The 22,058-nt window shown below is 41.7% G+C and overlaps 1 protein-coding gene across 1 annotated transcript; it reads right to left on the bottom strand.

Annotated features, from left to right (window-relative positions):
- Nucleotides 1-2,248: 2,248 nt before the first annotated feature.
- Nucleotides 2,249-8,184, bottom strand: LOC311107091 (syntaxin-11-like). Its single transcript, XM_084149561.1, has 2 exons — nucleotides 8,064-8,184; nucleotides 2,249-4,349 (listed from the first exon to the last, which is right to left on the bottom strand). The coding sequence occupies exons 1-2, from the start codon at nucleotides 8,104-8,106 to the stop codon at nucleotides 3,430-3,432; spliced, it is 963 nt and encodes a 320-aa protein (XP_084005687.1). The 5' UTR covers nucleotides 8,107-8,184; the 3' UTR covers nucleotides 2,249-3,429.
- Nucleotides 8,185-22,058: the final 13,874 nt, after the last annotated feature.

The raw sequence follows: 22,058 nt of genomic DNA, 5'->3' as shown, positions 1-22,058 counted from the left end.
GACAACCAGAACACAAAACAATTTGACATAAACAGTTGCATTCACAAGTTTTATTGACAAATGTCAATAAGAAAATGAAGTCTGCCAAAGCAAAAACCTGATAAAAATGAATTGATATGAATGCTGTACGTGCAGAAATAGTTTGCTCAGTGGGAAATCTATATCCAACTAGTCAGTGACAACTGTGTGGAGTTTGGAGTTTGTGACAGCAACTATGTGAGCTTATTACAGTATTATAGACACTATGTCCTGGCATTTCCTACGATCTTCTATATAGAAGAACCCCTTAGCTTCTAACAACTCTTGTGTAGCTTGTGAGTGTCATAGAGCAAAACAATATGTTTAAAAGGGGCTAGAAGTCCAAAACACGCCAGCGCTACGGTGGGACTCATTCTGTTCAAGTATATTGAATTTGAATTTGAGAGACAGAGAGAGACCATAGTGTCAACTATATTGTGACTGGTAATCAAAGTAAAATTGACATTGTGCTCGTGTACAAAATACTCTTGACAAAAAGTATTCTTAATTTGATGCTAATTTAATATATAATTTAAAGTTGTGGATTTAATGTTCAGACAGAGAACAACAATAAAATACACTTTTATTTAACCATTATTGTCTCGCAGTTAATATACTGTTATGGGTAGAGGGAATTAATTATAGGAGGGTAGAAAACAAATGTTTCTATGGCAGAAAATAACTGTATTTTTTCTTCTTCTAGAAAGGCACTGATATATGTTTGTTTAGATGTACTTCAGTGGCTGAAAAGCATATTTAAAAAAGCAAATAATATAATTATTGACATTGGTATCCAAGGGTGGTTGATGGGATGGTTCAGCGAGATTTGACTTTTTTCTAACACATGATAACTAAGGCTACAAAAATGTTTCATGACAAATGTTGACAACGTCACCAGGACAACACATTAGAAGTCTTGAAAAAAGATATATTACTTCCTGTCCCAAACAAAACTATTTTCATCCAAATCTGCAGGTACATAGTCGCTATGACATCACATCTCAGTCACTTAGTGACAAATCCTAACATTTTACGCAACTCAATATTTTCACGCATAAATATCCAATTGACATGAATACATCATTTAAACCAACTTCTGAGTTGTACATGCCCATAATAATCTCAAGTTAGGATTCCACCCTTCTAGTGTATGAGTCCTGACCTACAGTATTTCCCTCTCTATGGGACATCCCTCAGAAGTCCCAGTCTCAGTGTTGTGTTCGAGACCACCTAAAGCGAGACCGATTCAAGACCAAGACCGGAGAGAATCCAGTCCGAGTCAAAAATGCGAGTCCACATCAAGACCATGACTGTAATTTTGTCAAATTGTCACCATAATAAGAGTTCAAAATGACCAGTATTTCTGTGTTCATATTTCAGAAGAACATATGGATTCTTTTGACATTCAGAATGGTGAAACAATGCATGGTGAGGGCAAATAGAGCCACTCTACACATTTTTACTAACCCAAACACAGAGGGGAACAATGAGGGCTTTTCAGAGAAAGGCTAAGGATTTATAAAATAATAATAATATTATTATTTTCAATGATGTTCTGAATGAATCTCTTCAGTTTTTGATAGAAAGGAAAGGGTTAACACCGAAGAGAAAAAATATCCAATCAGGATTCTTCTTTGGTGGTCTCTGGGGAGATAAATCTAGCTAGCTAAATCAGCCATTGGCTAGGCTATCAGAAATGCCATAGAAAGCATCTCCATTCAACTATATTAGGGCAACATTTTGGAGTGACAGTGAAATCAACCAATCACATTGTAACTTGTAATGGGTGGGATCGTTTTACAACATTTATGGAAACATCTACCTTCTTGTAGGCCAAGAGGTCACTGTGCAATAGTGAGCAGTAGTTTTCCCATGGTCTAGCTAGCTAGCTTTTGTTGTAGGCTAGTTTGCATCGGCTGCTGCAGGTGTTATCGAAGAGGATGTTGTTGCTAATTTGTTAGCTTCTCTCTTTTCAAGAATTAACTTTCAACAAGAAGTTAAGTTTTAAATGATTATCATCTGGTGAGTGGAACTGTGGGTTTTATTGCAGCTCGCATGCTGTTGGTAGCCATCACTTTGAAAATAACTTATGTGTGAAACATTATTGAATTTAAACTTTAGATCACCGGTTACTTTGTGATAAACGTGAAATGTTTTTTGCAATGGGAAGTAATAGTTGTACATTTCAATTGGGAAATGCTTAGCCTAATGGTTGTATTTTTGTATTCTTATGAGTGGGACCTACTGGCTTATGTCTGAGTGAATGAACTGCTGTCTTTCCATCGGTCCTATGCAGTGGTGTAGTGGTGCCTGGAGAAGTGGGTCCTGAGTGAAGGAAAGGCAGGCAACCTGTATGAAAAATCCTAAATGTTCATGCAAACAGCCATGATGACTGAATTGCGCATCGCAAATAGCCTACAATACCTGCTTTGCAAACCCATTGTTGCCTTAGTTAGCATTTACTGGTATATATCATAAGTTGAAACGTCTTTCCTACCTACCGGCTACCGATGTCACTCTTCTGTGAGCTGCTCCACACGACAACCAGTTGAGAGCTGCGCGCTCTTGCTGCCTGCAGATGATATTCCGCTGAAACGAGGCTATGTGTGCTGCGTGCATGTGAATATATTTCACGTGCTTTGCGATATGTGTAGGCTACTTTGTGCATGATTTATCTTGTATTACATAATTAGTAAGTCATATACCTCCACTACACTACTTTGATACGCAACAGAAGAGATTAAGAAGCGAGTATAGGCAATGCCCACTGAAAAACAAAGTGGGTATAGGGTGTATACCTGCGTATAGCTTCCACTACACCACAGGCCCTTTGTGTTTTACAAAAAGTGCACTCTCCTACATGAGTGCGCTGGTATTATGGTTGCTGTCCTTTCAGAATCACGAGCCTGTCACACACTGAAGGCCTAGGTCCAATAGGTTTCTCCACTGCGCAAACATGTCTTATAATAGATATAAAGACTGTTACAATTTTCCCCTGTCTCCCCTTACTCTAATAGTGAGCCACAACTTTCCAACAATTTCCCCCACTCTTCTCTACCAGGGAGTCAAGGAAATAAAGACAAAGTTTGAGGATATGTTTCTAAGAAAGTAAAGGACAGTAATGTTAAGAGTAAAGTAGGATTCCCAGGTTTCAATAGGCGATAAGATATTAATGTTTCAAGAAAGGAGTGTATATATTTGGCCTGGCAAAGCGCTTTTATGCATTAGCTAAATGGAAGCAGATAATTATCAGTGTTGTACTTCGCTGGTCTCTGCTGGTCTCAGGAAGAAATTGAGTCCTCACTGTCCGAGATCAAGTCAAGACCGGACACCAAGACAAGACCTTCTCGAGACCGGACTGAGTAGTACAACACTGCCCAGTCTTCTTCCTCAGTCTCATCAGTCTCTGCCTCAGTTGACGCAGGGGAAGCAGCAGCAGAACATCTTCTTGAAGGGGTTGTTCTTGTCATGGCGCTTGGCCTTGCTGATTTTGACCAGTGCCTCCTGGATGGCCACATCTGTGTTCTGGACATTGGACTGGATGGTGTTCATCATGGGGCCCTGCTCCTCCACCAGCAGAGCCACATCCAGGAAAATCTCATGGATGCTCTGGATCCTGCTCTCCAGGTCCAGCAGCTCCCGGTGGCGACTCTCGATCTGGTTGAGCGCTGAGCGCGCCGTCTTGCCCTCTGACAGGATGTTCTCGTTGAAGACGTTCCACTGGCCTGTCTCGATCATCTCCTCCACCTCCTCACCAGTCACCTCCCGCCCCACAATCTCCATCTGCCTCTGAATGTGGGCTTTGCAACTCTCCCTGTGGCTCATCTCTGCCTCATTGTAGTCGAACATGGCATCGCGGAAGCCGTTACTCAGGCAGGCGTACTGGGTCCTGGCGATGCGAGTCAAGGCGGCGTTGGAGCCGTGTGCTGCCTCCAGCACCCGCACTGCGGCGTCCATGTCCTTGAGGCACGTCAGCACACCCTCAGCGCGGGCCTTGATGTCAGCCGCGATGGCGTTGGAGTCTCTCTTAACGTCCGACATCCTAGTGGTGCCCTGGAGCACGAGTGAGTTCTGCTCACGGAGACGTTTGACCTCCAGGCGTATAAGCTGGACCTCACGGTGGACCTCCTGGGACTGGGAGAAGACCTCCTCCAGTTCAGGGGTGTTGTCCCACACCACAGCCTGGTGAGGGAGCTCCTCCTCCAGGTCCACATTGCTGAAGGAGTCCCCGGAGACGGACTCCCTGGACTCGGCATAGTCCATCTGCTCCACATGGCCATTGGACTGGGACAGCTCCTGCATGTGGCTCAGACGGTCCCTCATGGCTGGGTCTGGGGCGAGAGAAGGAGAGGGGGAGGAGGTGATAGAGGTGTAGACATGATCACTCACAAACAAAAACACTCTTGCTGGTGGTCCTGGCTGTTCACCATGACTGGGCGATAGCAGAGCTGTTAGCGATAAGCCTATCAACATCATCACATTTACACTGAGTGTACAAAACATTAAGGACACCTCTTTCCATGACATAGACGTACCAGGTGAATCCAGGTGAAAGCTATGATCCCTTATTGATGTCACTTATTAAATCCACTTCAATCAGTGTAGATGAAGTGGAGGAGACGGGTTAAAGAAGGATTTTAAAGCCTTGAGACAATTGAGACATGGATTGTGTATGTGAGCCATTCAGAGGGTGAATGGGAAAGACAAAATATTTAAGTGCCTTTGAACGGAGTATGGTAGTTGGTGCCAGGCGCACCGGTTTCTGTCAAGAACTGTAGTGATGAATTGAGGCTGTTTTGAGAGCAAAAGGGGGGGTCAACTCAATATTAGGAAAGTGTCCTTCATACATACGCTACAGTGGGGAGAACAAGTATTTGATACACTGCCGATTTAGCAGGTTTTCCTACTTACAAAGCATTTAGAGCTCTGTAATTTTTATCATAGGTACACTTCAACTGTGAGAGACGGAATCTAAAACAAAAATCCAGAAAATCACATTGTATGATTTTTAAGTAATTAATTTGTATTTTATTGCATGACATAAGTATTTGATCACCTACCAACCAGTAGGAATTCCGGCTCTCACAGACCTGTTAGTTTTTCTTTAAGAAGCCCTCCTGTTCTCCACTCATTACCTGTATTAACTGCACCTGTTTGAACTCGTTACCTGTATAAAAGACACCTGTCCACACACTCAATCAAACAGACTCCAACCTCTCCACAATGGCCAAGACCAGAGAGCTGTGTAAGGACATCAGGGATACAATTGTAGACCTGCACAAGGCTGGGATGGGCTACAGGACAATAGGCAAGCAGTTTGGTGAGAAGGCAACAACTGTTGGCACAATTATTAGAAAATGGAAGAAGTTCAAGATGACGGTCAATGGGAGAAGGTCATGTGGTCTGATGAGACAAAAATATAGCTTTTTGGTCTAAACTCCACTCGCCGTGTTTGGAGGAAGAAGAAGGATGAGTACAACCCCAAGAACACCATCCCAACCTTGAAGCATGGAGGTGGAAACATCATTATTTGGGGATGCTTTTCTGCAAAGGGGACAGGACGACTGCACCGTATTGATGAGAAGATGGATGGGGCCATGTATCGCGAGATCTTGGCCAACAACCTCCTTCCCTCAGTAAGAGCATTGAAGATGGGTCGTGGCTGGGTCTTCCAGCATGACAACGACCCGAAACACACAGCCAGGGCAACTAAGGAGTGGCTCCGTAAGAAGCATCTCAAGGTCCTGGAGTGGCCTAGCCAGTCTCCAGACCTGAACCCAATAGAAAATCTTTGGAGGGAGCTGAAAGTCCATATTGCCCAGCGACAGCCCCGAAACCTGAAGGATCTGGAGAAGGTCTGTATGGAGGAGTGGGCCAAAATCCCTGCTGCAGTGTGTGCAAACCTGGTCAAGACCTACAGGAAACGTATGATCTCTGTAATTGCAAACAAAGGTTTCTGTACCAAATATTAAGTTCTGCTTTTCTGATGTATCAAATACTTATGTCATGCAATAAAATGCAAATTAATTACTTAAAAATCATACAATGTGATTTTCTGGATTTTTGTTTTAGATTCCATCTCTCACAGTTGAAGTGTACCTATGATAAAAAAATTACAGACCTCTAAATGCTTTGTAAGTAGGAAAACCTGCAAAATCGGCAGTGTATCAAATACTTGTTCTCCCCACTGTATATGGCAGAAAGTATGTGGACACCCCTTCAAATGAGTGGATTCGGTTATTTCAACCACACCCGTTGCTGACAGGTGTATAAAATTGAGCACACAGCCATGCAATCTTCATAGACAAATTCTGGCAGTAGAATGGCCTTACTGAAGAGCTCAGTGACTTTCAATGTGGCACCATCATAGGATGCCACCTTTCCAACAAGTCAGTTCGTCAAATGTTTGCCCTGCTAGAGCTGCCCCGGTCAGTGCCTGACCTCACTACTGCTCTTGTTGCCTGAATGGAAGCAAGTCCCCCGGCAGCAATGTTCCAACATCTAGTGGAAAGCCTTCCCAGAAGAGTGGAGGCTGTTATAGCAGCGACGGGGAGACCAACTCCATATTAATGCCCATGATTTTGGAATGAGATGTTCGACGAGCAGGTGTCCACATACTTTTGGTCATGTAGTGTATGTGGAGACACTAGGAATGTAACGATTTACCGATACGCATCGGTCTCGGTTCAAATATTTAAGATATGAGTGCATCGGTCCGCGGAAGCCCAAACCGATCCAAATTAAGCATGAATCGGTCAGAAAACCGATTCAAACATTACTAATAGGTGTTTTTTACTCATATTGTTTCATTCCGAAAATACCTAATCTGTTATGACTAAATTGATGCGTCCTCTCCTTCAGTTCAGTAGACTATTACATTTTAGTAATTTAGCAGACGGTCTTATCCAGAGCGACTTACAGTTAGTGAGTGCATACAAAAAAAAATGTCTCCATACTTTTATGCATACGACTCGTGCCAACGAGAGGTAGGCCTATCCCTGTTCTAATTGTTGTAGGAGGCTATTCGTACATCTGCATTCAGATGCTTGTAAAATGGCTTTCACAATGTACAATCATAAGCTTTATTAGTTGAGTGACAACCAATGAAATTTGCTGGGTCATTGTCACCAAATGCGTTGTAGAAGGGGTTTTACCCGAGTTGTGTAGCCTACCGGAGTGGACGCAACTCACATCCAACTTCTGATTGGGATTTTCAATCATTCAGATTTTATTTAGAGTGTTCAAGTTCACCATAAGAAATAGTTTTGGTAGTTTTGCTTTAAACGGTGAATGTATTTGGTCATTTTTACATGAACAGGGTCATTTCATAAAGGACAGCAATCATTTTTTGCCAGTTGCGCATGGTCGCATTCATTCATTGGTCGGAGCGGGAGAAGCTGTCCATAAAATGCCAAACGGTCTAAACCATTGGTGTAGCTACATCTGTCAGTCCCTTATGGCCAGGAGAGATTAAATAAATTAATGTTAATATAAAGGCTTATCCTAAACTCCGTTCAATTAAGCAACTTTTTAATTAGAAAATAAACATGCAGAGACAGTGAAGTTGTCACACCTGTTTTAGAAAAGAGTCCTTGATACTGAAACCTCCTTCTGGTCTGACATACCCAGCACCATACACACGTCTGAACTAGAGAGAATAGTTGTGGGTGGTGTTTCTCACCAAACAAGGTCTTTACAGAGTTAGTTATTATCCGATTTATGGGCTAATCTAAAATATTGACAAAAGAGGCAGTAGTGTCTCCTCAGGTCTCGAGCATTGAGAGATATTCTTGTCATAAAGATCGATAAAATAAAGATGTTGAATGTTTATTTGCGATTAGAAATCCCAAAAGCTATTCCCTCTTGATTCCAACAAATAAGATTGTAATATATTGTCGGATTCTGTTATTTTTGAGGGTGTTATAGTTTTGTCCTTCATTATTACAGCATTTTCTCCATCACAGCAATGATGGCTTAATGTCATCTAAACAGTTTGATCCTTTTTCACCTGACAAACACAAGCTTTGAAGGGCAGAGCAGCATACCTGTTCTGTTATGATGTAGGCTACCAATATAACACGTTTTCATTCCAACTCAGGCCCCCTGTAGTGCCGCAACATCCTATCCGACTTCAGTGCGACTTCTTCCGGATGATTTGTGTTGACTGACGGCGGCGTAGAACAATGTTCCCACCTAGGCGTAGCATTGCTATCTTTAGCGCTATCCCACCATTTGACGTGGTGATAAATTGCTACACACCGCGTGAGGCGTGACAAAGGTGTCTCTGGAATGAAGCTGAGTTAGTTTGAATGCTCAGGTGAAAGGAGACAGTGAAGTATATTTACCTGCAGCCATGCCCAATCCAGATCCCTGAATCCCTGGTGGTCCAGCAGGTTTCCAGCTCACTTTAAATAATAAAAGATATCGGAACTGGGAGGAGTGCTTTAGTTTGGGTTAGATTGGCATCAGTGAGGCAGGCTGTGTACGTTTTGGGGACGAGTGAAAGTAGAAGAGATTGTCGGAAACCGCACAGCTGTCCAGAGCTTTGCGTCACAACCGGACGAAAAATATGATGATCTTTCCACAGCATCCGAAAACAGGTTTTTCAGGCTTTAGCAGGAGTGTTCTGTTCGACCGGTACTGCAGGGGGTCCGCAAAAAAGTAGATCGCTAGCAACAACATAATACATTAATTTTGAATTACATAGGCTACCTACAGTAGAAAAGAGGAGAATGTCTTCTTTATAATGATGTCAACTTTATTTCTCAACACCTAATATTGAGCGAATTACACTCATTGCAGCCAATTACACTGACTGGAGACATAGGCTGCGAAAATGTGTTTGGACTTTGGAATTACCTTTTCTAGATAATAGGCTATATTAGAGTTTATACTTCCTCTTCCAATTATAATGTGGGGAGGTCAAAATAATGAAAAACGATCTACCAAATCTATTCATTTTAAAATGTTGATTATTTCTCCTTGCCATTATCATTCACCTGATGATAAGTCAAGACGTGGAAAAAAATTGTTTTTTGTTGCTAATGTATGATTCGGATCCCTGGGTCACCGGTTTGCCTGGGAGGGGGTCCCTGGCAGGCCTGGAATTTCGTGATATTAGGGGCAAGGCCATTTGGCATTCAAGAGATGCCCAAACTGCCAGGGCACCAAGGCCATTAACCAAAATAGCCAATTAAATTGATTTGAAAAACAGTAGCTATTCTGTTACGTAGCTATTCTGTTGTCTGATTCTGATATTTTTCTTGAGGGTGTTATAGATTTGTCCTTCTTTGTTACATCATTTTCTCCATCACAGCAATTAAGTTTCTTAAAACTGCATTGTTGGTTAAGGGCTTGTAAGTAAGCATTTTCATTCACCTGTTTCATTCAGCACATGTGACAAATACAATTTGATTTAATTTTGAATGTCATCTAAACAGTTTGATCCTTTTTCACCTGACAAACACAAGCTTTGAAGGGCAGAGCACCATACCTGTTATGTTATGAAAAAAATAAGCGTATGTAAATGTCCATAAATAATTAGCCTACATGTCGAAGTGTAGGTGATAGCCTATGCGTATTGGCTACAGCCTGTCATGTCCAGACCATGCTAACATGAGGGAGGCGCCTGAAAATGTAGCCAAACTTTAATGAGACTTTTAATTACATATATATAGGCTAAACGCCAGTCATGTTTGACAAATATAATGATTCTGTCGACATACTTGAGGCACTGTTCGTTCAGATACTCCTAGAAAAAAGGTTATATCTAGAACCTAAAAAGGTTATCCAACTGTCCCCATAGGAGAACCCTTTGAAGAACCCTTTTTGGTTCCAGGTAGAACCCTATTAGGTTCCATTAAGAACTCTTTCTCCGATCTACCTGGAACCAAAAAGGTTCTACCTGGAACCAAAAAGGGTTCTCCTATGGGGACAGCCTAAGAACCCTCTTGGAAACTTTTTTTCTAAGAGTGTAGGAGAGAAAGGCCAGTGCCTGTGGCGCACTGCAACATCACCCACCTTGCAATCTGAGCAGAAGGAGTTAACATTTTGAAACTATTTAACCATAAACTGAATTGTTTAAAACCTAGACATTTTTTTTGTCATTTTATGAGGCAATAGGAATAATAAGGCGATTATTTTATGAACACTTCCTCATATGCCATTGAAACGCAGCAACTTTCTTTTCGCACAAAAGTCGCTTTGTGTTCAGATCTGGCTGACCACTTCAGGATATTTCCCCTGTCTAGACCAGGGGTGTCAAACGTACGGCCCGCGGGCCGGATCAGGCCCGCAAACGGGTTTAATCCGGTCCGCGAGATGATTTAGATTTTTTTTTTTTTAAGTATAAAAATGCGCTGCAATTTTTCAATAAAATAAACTGCTGTTCCAATTGCGTCCACTGGATGGCGCAATAGCAATTGTGTTAAGCAAGCAAACTGTTTATACCGGGGCAGAGCAAGTAGGTCAAGCACGTGCAGCCAATGAGCTAAATAATAATAATAATAATATGCCATTTAGCAGACGCTTTTATCCAAAGCGACTTACAGTCATGCGTGCATACATTTTTGTGTATGGGTGGTCCCGGGGATCGAACCCACTACCTTGGCGTTACAAGCGCCGTGCTCTACCAGCTGAGCTACAGAGGACCACAGCTACTTTGTTTTGCCCGCGATATTTATTACGGCTTCTACTTTTAACATTATGTGCTTTGGCACCCTCATTGCCCCAATATGTCTCTGTCAAAAAAGAGAAAAGTGGATGCAGAGTGCAGAGTGTTCCAAGAAAAATGGTCATCCTATTTAATCACGGAATTGAATGGGAAAGCTGTATGTTTGGTGTGTTCAGAGCATGTTGCAGTGCTGAAAGAATATAACCTTCGTCGCCACTATGTGAGTCTTCATGCCGACAAATATGACAACTTTCAAGGACAGCGGAGATGAGAGAAGGTGAATGAACTGTTGGCGGGTCTGAAGAAACAGCAGTCTGTGTTTACTCACAGCCGAGACATCAGTGACGCTGCAGTGAAAGCTAGCTACCTCATTGCTAATGAAATCGCAGTGGCTTCAAAACCATTTAGTGAGGGTGAATTTGTAAAAACATGCATGATGAAGGCAGCGGAGATTGTGTGCCCTGAAAAGCGGCAGGCTTTTGCAAATATCAGCCTGACAAGAAACACAGTTGCAGACAGGATTTCCGATCTTTCAGTGGATTTGGACAGCCAGTTGAAGCAAAAAGTAAAGTCATTTATTGCGTTTTCGGTTGCAATTGATGAAAGCACGGACATTACAGATGTTGCACAACTGGCCATTTTTTAATCCGCGGAGTTGATGACACATTGACCGTCACCGAGGAGTTCGTGGAGTTGGTGCCGATGACAGATACAACGACAGCAGCTGATATTTTTACCGCACTGGTCGGCGCGCTGGACAGGGTCGGAGTGGACTGGTCCCGCGCTGTCAGCCTGGCTACAGATGGTGCGCCCTCAATGATCGGGAAAAAAGCAGGCGTTGTGACAAAGTTCAGAGAGAAAGTGCAATCTGCAAATGGAGGACGTGATTTTTTGACTTTTCACTGTATTTTGCACCAGGAGGCTTTGTGTTGCAAGTCATTAAAGATGGATAACGTCATGAAGGTGGTCATCCAAACTGTTAATTTCATCCGATCCAGAAGCCTGAATCACCGTCAGTTTGACAGCCTTCTCAGAGAGAAAGACCACATCTATGGCCTGCCATACCACACTGAGGTAAGATGGTTAAGCCGAGGTGCTGTGCTGAGGCGTTTCTTTGATTTACGAGAAGAAATTGAACAGTTCATGGAAGAAAATGGCAAACCAGTGTTAGAATTTCATTCCGCAGAATGGATGCCGGACCTTGCATTTATGGTGGATGTTACAGAGCACCTGAATAACTTGAACAAACAGCTGCAAGGGCGCAACAAAGTTGTCACGCAGTATTATGACAGCATACGTTCTTTCAAGTTGAAGCTGTCATTGTGGGAGACGCAACTTGCCGGTGGTGATGCAGCTCACTTCCCCTGTCTGAAAAATGTGTGCGCGACCCAACATGTGGCAGACATGAAGCGGTTCAAAGATAAAATAACTGGACTGTTACGGGAGTTTGAGCAACGCTTTCAGATTTATGTTTATATGTTTTTATGTTGATGTGCTATTGTTTTTAATTGATTTTATTTTATTTGTATATTTAACCTATTCTTGACTCTGTGGTTCTTGCACTTGTTTGGGGAACAGGATTTCATTATTTTTATCTACATTTCTGCCTGAGAAATGACACCCTGATATAGTTCTGTGATCTGTGATATACTTCTGTGAATCACTGAGGCATTGTGTGTTTGTGTGTTCTTTGTCCTCAGAACTTTCAAATAACTTGAGGTGTTTTATGATTAATAGTGATGTTGTGCTTTTGGACACTGTCCTCAGGCTCCAGCTTTATGTTTATATGTTTTTATGTTGATGTGCTATTGTTTTTAATTGATTTTATTTTATTTGTATATTTAACCTATTCTTGACTCTGTGGTTCTTGCACTTGTTTGGGGAACAGGATTTCATTATTTTTATCTACATTTCTGCCTGAGAAATGACACCCTGATATAGTTCTGTGATCTGTGAAACAGTTCTGTTAATCACTGAGGCATTGTGTGTTTGTGTGTTCTTTTTCTTGAAAATTTTCAAATAAACTTGACGTGTTTTATGATTAATAGTGATGTTGTGCTTGTACTATTTTGGACACACTGTCCTCAGGCTCCAGCTTTATGTTGTATGTTGATTGTATTAAAACAAAGAAAACAATCTGAAGTTGTTGTTTTTAAGTTATATATACCATGATTTTTCCGGTCCGGCCCACTTGGGAATAGATTTTCCTCCATGTGGCCCCTGAGCTAAAATGAGTTTGACACCCCTGGTCTAGACGCAATCAGGCTATAGAAAGCGCATACAGTGGGCGACGTCATCAGCGCTCCACCCACAAGTCTCCAGAAAACCTGTGTTTTGGGACCGAGAGACACCTTTTATTTTTATTTTATTTTACCTTTATTTAACTAGGCAAGTCAGTTAAGAACACATTCTTATTTACAATGACGGCCTACACCGGCCAAACCCGGACGACGCTGGGCCAATTGTGCGCCGCCCTATGGGACTCCCAATCACGGCCGGTTGTGATACAGCCTGGAATCGAACCAGGGGGTCTGTAGTGTTTGCTGGCCTCATTAATGCTAGCCAGCTAGTTAATATTTAGAAAAACGCTTTTTTGTTTGGCTAGAGTTATTTTAACCCGTTTGCAATCCCATTAGCGTTGCTTGCTAGCTAGCTACAGAAGTTAGCTACAGTAGTTAGCTACTGCCATCAGTTGTTGTTGTGTTATTATCATATTTTGCCTATTACACCATTTGTAGAAAGCTTACTGACGTTTGAATATAGCGCGGGAAAAGGTCATCCGGACACGGTAGACCCATTTAAATGTAGATGTAGATGCATGACACGTTCAGAATTCCATGACCAGAACTCTTTGATCAGAATACTAAAGCTGCATGAACTGTCAAGTCTAGACACGGCCTCTGAGTAAGTTTGGAATATTTATTTCTCGCACATAAGGACAAGCTGACCAATATAATGCTGTTCTTTACTCATCTTGATGGCTGAGGAAAAGTCATTTAGACAGTTCTTCTAACATCTTCAATATGCGACTAGGAAATCGATAAGGACGCGCGGTTGCATCCCAGATGACAGTTTTCACTTGTAGCCTGCTTCGGAGCTGTGATGCCTGTGAGACATACATTTACATTTACATTTTAGTCATTTAGCAGACGCTCTTATCCAGAGCGACTTACTTAGCTAGCTAGAACGTTTGTATTTCAGATAGCCATGTGTCAGACACATTCAGCACTTTTGAGACTTTCAGAACTGCCCCGGTGAGGACTATAGTAGTAGTTAAGTTGCTGAACATTATTTCGATGGTATGGCCTACTTGTTCACAATGTTTAGAATGATTGCAAAAACAATATTAATACATATACAGTACAAGTCAAAAGTTTGGACACACCTATTATTCCAGGGTTTTTCTTTATTTTTACTATTTTCTACATTGTAGAATAATAGTGAAGACATCAAAACTATGAAATAACACATATGGAATCATGTAGTAACCAAAAAAGTGTTAAACAAATCAAAATATATTTTATATTTGAGATTCTTCAAATAACCACCCTTTGCCTTGATGACAGCTTTGCACACTCTTGGCATTCTCTCAACCAGCTTCATGAGGTAGTCACCTGGAATGCAATTAACAGGTGTGCCTTGTTAAATGTTTAATTTGTGGAATTTCTTTCCTTCTTAATGTGTTTGAGCCAATCAGTTGTGTTGTGACAAGGTAGGGTTGGTATACAGAAGATAGCCTTATTTGGTAAAATACCAAGTCCATATTATGGCAAGAACAGCTCAAATAAGCAAAGAGAAACGACAGTCTATCATTACTTTAAGACATGAAGGTCAGTCAATCCGGAAAATGTCAAGTACTTTAAAAGTTTCTTCAAGTGCAGTTGCAAAAACCATCAAGCGCTATGATGAAACTGGCTCTCATGAGGACCGCCACAGGAAAGGAAGACCCAGAGTTACCTCTGCTGCAGAGTATAAGTTAATTAGAGTTACCAGCCTCAGAAATTGCAGGCCAAATAAATGCTTTGTAACAGACACATCTCAACATCAACTGTTCAGAGGAGACTGCGTGAATCAGGCCTTCATGGTCGAATTACTGAAAAGAAACCACTACTAAAGGACACCAATAATAAGAAGAGACTTGCTTGGGCCAAGAAACACGAGCAATGGACATTAGACCGGTGGAAATCTGTCCTTTGGTCTGATGAGTCCAAATTAGAGATTTTTGGTTCCAACCGCCGTGTCTTTGAGACGCAGAGTAGGTGAACGGATGATCTCCGCATGTGTGGTCCCCACCCTGAAGCATGGAGGAGAAGGTGTGATGGTGTGGGGGTGCTTTGCTGGTGACACTGTCAGTGATTTATTTAGAATTCAAGGCACACTTAACCAGCATGGCTACCACAGCATTCTGCAGTGATACGCCATCCCATCTGGTTTGGGCTTAGTGGGACTATCATTTGTTTTTCAACAGGACAATGACCCAACACACCTCCAGGCTGTGTAAGGGCTATTTGACCAAGAAGGAGAGTGATGGAGTGCTGCATCAGATGACCTGGCCTCCTCAATCACCCGACCTCAACCCAATTGAGATGGTTTGGGATGAGTTTGACCGCAGAGTGAAGGAAAAGTAGCCAACAAGTGCTCAGCATATGTGGGAACTCCTTCAAGACTGTTGGAAAAGCATTCTAGGTGAAGCTGGTTGAGAGAATGCCAAGAGTGTGCAAAGGTGTCATCAAGGGAAAGGCTGGTTACTTTGAAGAATCTCAAATATAAAATATATTTTGATTTGTTTAACACTTTTTTGGTTACTACATTACATTTACATTTACGCCATTTAGCAGACGCTCTCATCCAGAGCGATTTACACATTATCCATATGTGTTATTTCATAGTTTTGATGTCTTCACTATTATTCTACAATGTAGAAAATATTAAAAAATAAAGAAAAACCCTTGAATGAGTAGGTGTGTCCAAACTTTTGACTGGTACTGTATCTAATCTAGGCGCGCGGTATGCACAAGCTAGCTAATGTTAGCCAGAGATATGTATATAATGACGAGATGCTCATGTCTCCGCCCTAAAAATGGGAGTCATCCCATCCCAGTTATACACATCTTTGGGGTAGGCAAATATTTTTATACTAAACCAAGATAGACCACAGCCTGTCGTTTCCAATGGGAACAAATTAGTCATAGTGGGCAAAACAAGCAAGGAGGTGGGCAGAGCCAAGCACGAGCTAGCGAGACCCTATTGGCCCGGTCTAGCACGCGTCTGTATATTTCCGTTAGAGAACACCTACTCTGTAACGTGCGCGGGTGCAATAACTCAATTCGCCTTTGCGCTCCCTCTTAACAACGCGATTTAAAAAAAAAAACTTTGGCAAAGGGTAAATATAGTTTAGGAACAGAAAACTGTATTGAGATGAAATGTTTCATTGATGAGAACATTTGCAGAATGTCGACAAATCCATCTCCTTCCATCTTTTCCCACTGCTGGCCACTGGGCTTCCTCTCACTACCATATGTTTAGCATTCGCTTGGCGTTACCTCTCACTACCATATTTGGTAGTGAGCGGTAACGCCAAGCGAATGCTTCACATTTATACATCCGGTGAAATATCTCTCATTGTTCTATCTGTTGTTAGGGGTGTATTGGTAAATTCAATCCTGAGTGCGTTTTGGGCGTTCGTAAATTCAGACTATTGTCAGATTGGACGCTCTGGCCTAGGAGTAGGGTTGATCCGAGCGTTCTGACCTCACAATGGCAGTCAAGCACCCAAGCTAATTGGCTCACGTTGGCTGGCTAGCTAGCTACTTCCAGGCACAAATGAGAGAACACCTCACTCTGATCATTTTACGCGCCCTAGCAGAGCTGGTTAGGCTGTTTTCATGTTATCCAGAACGTTGGTGACTATAACGCCCCTCTAGCTCTGCATATTAAGCCCATATAACTGGCCTTATTTTGTACCGATTTTGGCGAGAGTGAAACATCTTGCTTCGCCTCTTCCTCTCTGCGTTAGTTTGCTAGCTACAAGTACAAGAAGATGGCTAGCTACAGTAGGTAGGCTGCATGTGTATGCTAGCTAGCTATGAGCTAAGAGTCAAAGTGGAAAGAAAAACATAATTAAGCTGCAAATATAATTATGTTTAGACTTATCTTCAAATGTGAATCCTGCCTTTGCTTAAGTTAGAATAGTAGCTAGCTACTAGCTTAGCTAGCTGGCTAACGATAGCAGATCAGTTATCGAGGGTTCCTTGATAGCTCATTGTCTCCGCTTCATGCAGCTACCGCTGTGATGGATTGCTCAGTAAGCTGTACAAACAACACATAGAAAAGCCGGTATATGAACGTCAGGCGGTCACTTTCCATCAACTTTATTTATCAGTACGTCATTGGTAGGAGGTGTATACCAGGATGGCCGAGTGGTTAAGGCGTTGGACTTAAGATCCAATGGACATATGTCCGCGTGGGTTCGAACCCCACTCCTGGTAGAAAGTTTTGCTCAAGGAAATCACTTCCATCGAAAATATGCGGCATTGTTATTCAATTGAAGAAGGGTTTGTAGTACTGTAAACGGTTTGTACAGTAGTGTTTAGCTTGTCACATGCTGCAGTCAGTCTGTAGCAATAAACAAACCGTAATCTGGCTACACTTTCAGTGTGTTATATTGTAACAATGTAGTATGAAAAATGTATGCACTCACTAACTGTAAGTCGCTCTGGATAAGAGCGTCTGCTAAATGACTAAAATGTAAATGTAAAATGTAACAACGTAATCCGGCAACTTTTTCAGTATGTTACATTGTAACATTATATCTGATAGTTGGGCAGCTGTTATTGTAACACCTTTATGTCACATAAGAAGCAGTTGAATATATTATCTGACTATAAATGTCTTGTTTATGTCAAATGATAAAGCGTAGCCAAGGCTACCTCCTACTGGTCAATGAAATATATTGCCTTGATTCTCTACGATGTAATAACCTAATGTTGCTGTAATAACAACGGTGGGTTATGATGTTGAAATAAGCAACATGTACTTGACTTTTACTAGTATTTTACTCATGAGCTTCACGCAGTAGGCCTGGCCATAGTTTATAATCAGTGAATAAATAACAGGACAATGTCTCCTGCTGGACACAAGAGGGCGCTAGAACTCCTTTTTGTGTAAGCCTGCACTACATGCCCATTAAATTCCATAATTTTCAGGCCAGTGGCACCACATCTACATCACAGAATAATAATTAGAGCAGTATTATATATCTCAGAAAGCAACACTTTATCCTAGGTTTACTTATATCTATGTAACTATACAGTAATATAATAACTGTAAACAACATTTTATTAACAGGTAGTTACATAATAACGGCTTTGTACATGGTAAGAGTGAGACCTATTGCAATATCTGAGACAGATACTGCTGCCGGTGTATTCAAAGTTTGATATTAAATGTTGACATAGCCAGGGGCGGTGTGTTCAATAGGGCGATATGGGCGACGCACTGCCAAACGGGAAAAGGAAGGGATTTTTTTTCTAATCAATTATATCACGGCAACAGTAGTTATCAGTGTTGTAATCTAGACGTCTGATCTGCCACAGTGCCACTAAATGTCCAATCAGGCTAAAGTCGTGCTTCAAATGCCCCCCCCCCCCTTTTGGGGCGATTTCAGTCAGGTTGAAAATCGCCCAGAAGTCTGTCATAGACTCCCATGTAAAATCTATTTTTTTCAAATATCAGAGCTTTCAATACAATCTCTATGGGTTTCTGAGGGCTTGCACTTACGCGCTTTCGTCATACGTAACATATAACCATGAACGTAACTAAGAAAAGAGCGGGTAGCAGCGTCAATCAATTCACTACTTCTATCAAAATGGCTAGGCTTCAGTGCAACTCGATTGTGTCTTTGAAAGAAGTTCCTTTTTGTCGGCGAACAAATGAAGATAAATTGGCAACGAAACAATTAGGACCTCCCAGACCAAATTTAATAATTCAACAGGTTTCTACTAAAGGGGGGAAGTCCTACACCCGAGGATTTTCCAAAAATTGGTACGAACGAAAAACCTGGCTAGCAGGCTGCGATGTAGCTAATGCAGTCTTCTGCTACCCCCTGCTTACTCTTTCACCCTGAAGGCGGCACGGCAGACAGCACCGCTTGGACAGCGACTGGTGTGTAACGGACATGCACCATCTTTCAGGAAAGATTAAGAAACATGAGCTGTCAAAGACCCACATGGATAGCTGTTTGAGATTGTCTGCTTTGGGGAGAGTGAACATTCCCACTCAACTGGATGAGGGATACAGGCTAGCTGTCCGCCGCCACAACGATGAGGTTAGTGTTGATAATCACAAGTTTACTGGAGAACTGAAACTGACAAGGCTGACAAGATAGGACCCTTTTGTCCATTGTTATTGGATAGGAACAGAACTTATAACCAGCTCCTGACCTAAATAGATCTTAGCACAACATTTTACTCAACATATCATATTCCATATTCACTATAACAAATATATTTACTACGACATTAGCAAGAACCGCCACATCCTCAGCCGGCTAATCCAGTGTGTGAAGTTTTGCGGAGTGTTTGAGTTAGCTTTGCGAGGCAAAGATGAAACTGAGGGCTCCACCAACCCTGGTAAGCCAACACTTTTGAGATCAGTCAATAAATGCTTCTGGTATTGACTTATATGCTGCCCCTGTCTTCATGTTGTTGCTGGACATATCTTTTTTAAAATGTGTGTAGGTCACCTAAATCATCAGAAAAATTGCCCCCCCTGAGAATTTTTTCAGGAGCCGCCACTGGACATAGCATGTAACGGTGACCTGTCATCTGCCTATATGTGGCCCATCAAATCAAATCAAATCAAATTGGCCACATGCGCCGAATACAACAGGTGCAGACATTACAGTGAAATGCTTACTCATCATGAGGCTGCATTTGGCCTATTGTTATTTTCCACTCAAAGCAACTGCTCTCTCTCTCTCCAACTGGTTTATAGGTCAGGTTAGGTCTTACATTCCATCTTCTTTTTGCAGTCTTCCTCCCAGGTCGGCTCATTTTACCTGTGCGGTTACCTGACACCTGCGCGAGGGCCCTGCTGAGCGCTCATTTGTGCAATCGATCCCCTTCTATGGTCTGCGCGAGGAAGCGCAAACAAAGACGCAGTGACAACTGAGATGAGGGAGTGAGAGGGGACAAGGCAACATCACTAAAGCCACAAGGGGCCCAGGCAGAGGATGTTGTTTAGCTTTCCATTAGGCCTACTCAATCTTGGCCAGCAATGGTTGCCTTTGGAATGTTGGCCTTTAATATCAATTATATATTTAGGCCAATCCTAGATAGGTTTACTCATTATTAATTATCTATGTGTGTGTGTCTGATTAACTCAAGATAAAGGAAAGGGAAACCTAATTCAAAGGGATGAATGTGAATTGCTCCACTGTCATTGTTTCTAGTTTATCCTGGAAGAGCTATCCACACCTGTAAGCTACACTGCTATCAAATATTTTTCCACCTACCTTGATGATCTTCAAACTGTTGACATGCAACCATGTTTCATAAACACACATCATCAATAAATCCAGATTGCATATCTCATAGTTATAATATAGTTATAACATATAGGGTATAGACCTACTGTATAGGGTATGTTGCATTGTCAATGTCAACAGTTTAATGTCATTGAGGCTTTTGCTTTTTTGTAATGTAACCGCTCTGAGATATCAAGCATCTTCAGTGGGATGGAATGTATCGCCTTGACAAATCATTGGTTTATATTATTATTTGAGACGTTGGAAGGAAAACATAACAATAGCAGGCAAAGTTCTATTAGCCGTAGTCCATGTGAATTGAGTGGTCTAATCAAACTAAACCAATATTATTAACCAATAAACACAAGATCCATATATTTGAGATAAAGTGACACTACAGAAAAACACAAATTGCATTTAGGGAAAAGTTACAACTTAACATTTTTTATTGTTTATTCTTTTTTGACTTTATGTTTTGTTTTACCCCATATGTAACTCTGTGTTGTTGTTTTTATCGCACTGCTTTGCTTTATCTTGGCCAGGTCGCAGTTGTAAATGAGAACTTGTTCTCAACTGGCTTACCTGGTTAAATAAAGGTGAAATAAAATAAATAAAAATGGTGTTGCTTGCCACACGCGATTCAAACGTTTTCATATCCTTCGTCCGGGGAACCACGGTCATGGCTAGAAAGAATACAGCTTTTAATTTTTTTGCATTTAAGCTAACCCCTTTCCTAACCTAACCTAATTTACCAAACCTGCCACGTTAATTATCCGAACCCGCTCCGTAAATTATCTTAACCCGCTACGAAAATTCAACTCTGACAAATGCTGTTGGCCTATCCTTCCAAGTCAAAACCGGGAAGCAACTCGAGCGCGTGTGCGCGCGGTCACGTGACTCCGACCGCGCCATGTTTCCATCTGCGCGTCAGAAGTTTGCGGGCAGGCAGGGAAAGGTAGCAACAGGAACAAAGTTTGGGACCGACTCCCTCGTTAGCTGAGCGGGTTTCTCCCGTAAAATGAACTAACATTTTTTCAACAACAAAAAAACTGAACGCACCCGATAACCATCAGGAAGACAACGGACCCACAAAAAGCAGTCTCTTGGATGCTTTGGAAAATTGCTATTGTGAAGTGTGTGGATGTGCTGGACTGTGCTTTTTAGCATAGTTTGGAGTGCCCCCGCCCGCCTCTTAAAATGGCTTAAAGGTCCTCGTGTTGAAATATTTGAACATTTTAAGACAGAAGATTTTTTTAAACATTTAAGATAGCCTCTACTTTTTCACAAATACAGCGAACTTTTAATTGTATTTTTCTCTGCCAAATTACGCGGATTTTCCACAATCGCGCCTCCTGACTGACAGCAGCGAAGGTGAGTGTGATTTGTTTTGCAAACACTCAAGATGAACATATGGCAACAAAGTAGCCGAAATAGGCTATCATTATTTATGCCAATACACTCAAGAAAATGCAGTCAACACAATGTAGCCGACTTGCCAAGTCAATAAATCATCTATTGTCTGAGATTGTGCAAGGACCTTGTGATCCAACTAGCAATGCATTGTTTCTTTATCATTTGTTGAGCCACTTGTTGAATCATATTTGTTGTTTTTGCAAGTGTAACAGTGCCATATCCCATAGTTCAAAAGAGTCTGCAAGCCACGAATTTTACATTTCTGTGCTAATCTGATCGGATTAAAATGACAGATGAGTATTGGCCTGGAAGATTGCAGACATTGGTGCAATTTAAAGCAAACTATTCGTGTTAATAAAATATTTATAACTCGGCATAGCTACAAATGTATAATTTAGTGCAATCCATTCTAGATATGCTTGCTATTTA

This window comes from Coregonus lavaretus (genome assembly GCF_964263955.1).
Source record: "Coregonus lavaretus genome assembly, chromosome: 31".
NCBI classification, from domain to species: domain Eukaryota; kingdom Metazoa; phylum Chordata; class Actinopteri; order Salmoniformes; family Salmonidae; genus Coregonus; species Coregonus lavaretus.
This window is presented reverse-complemented; position numbering and strand designations above follow the sequence as displayed.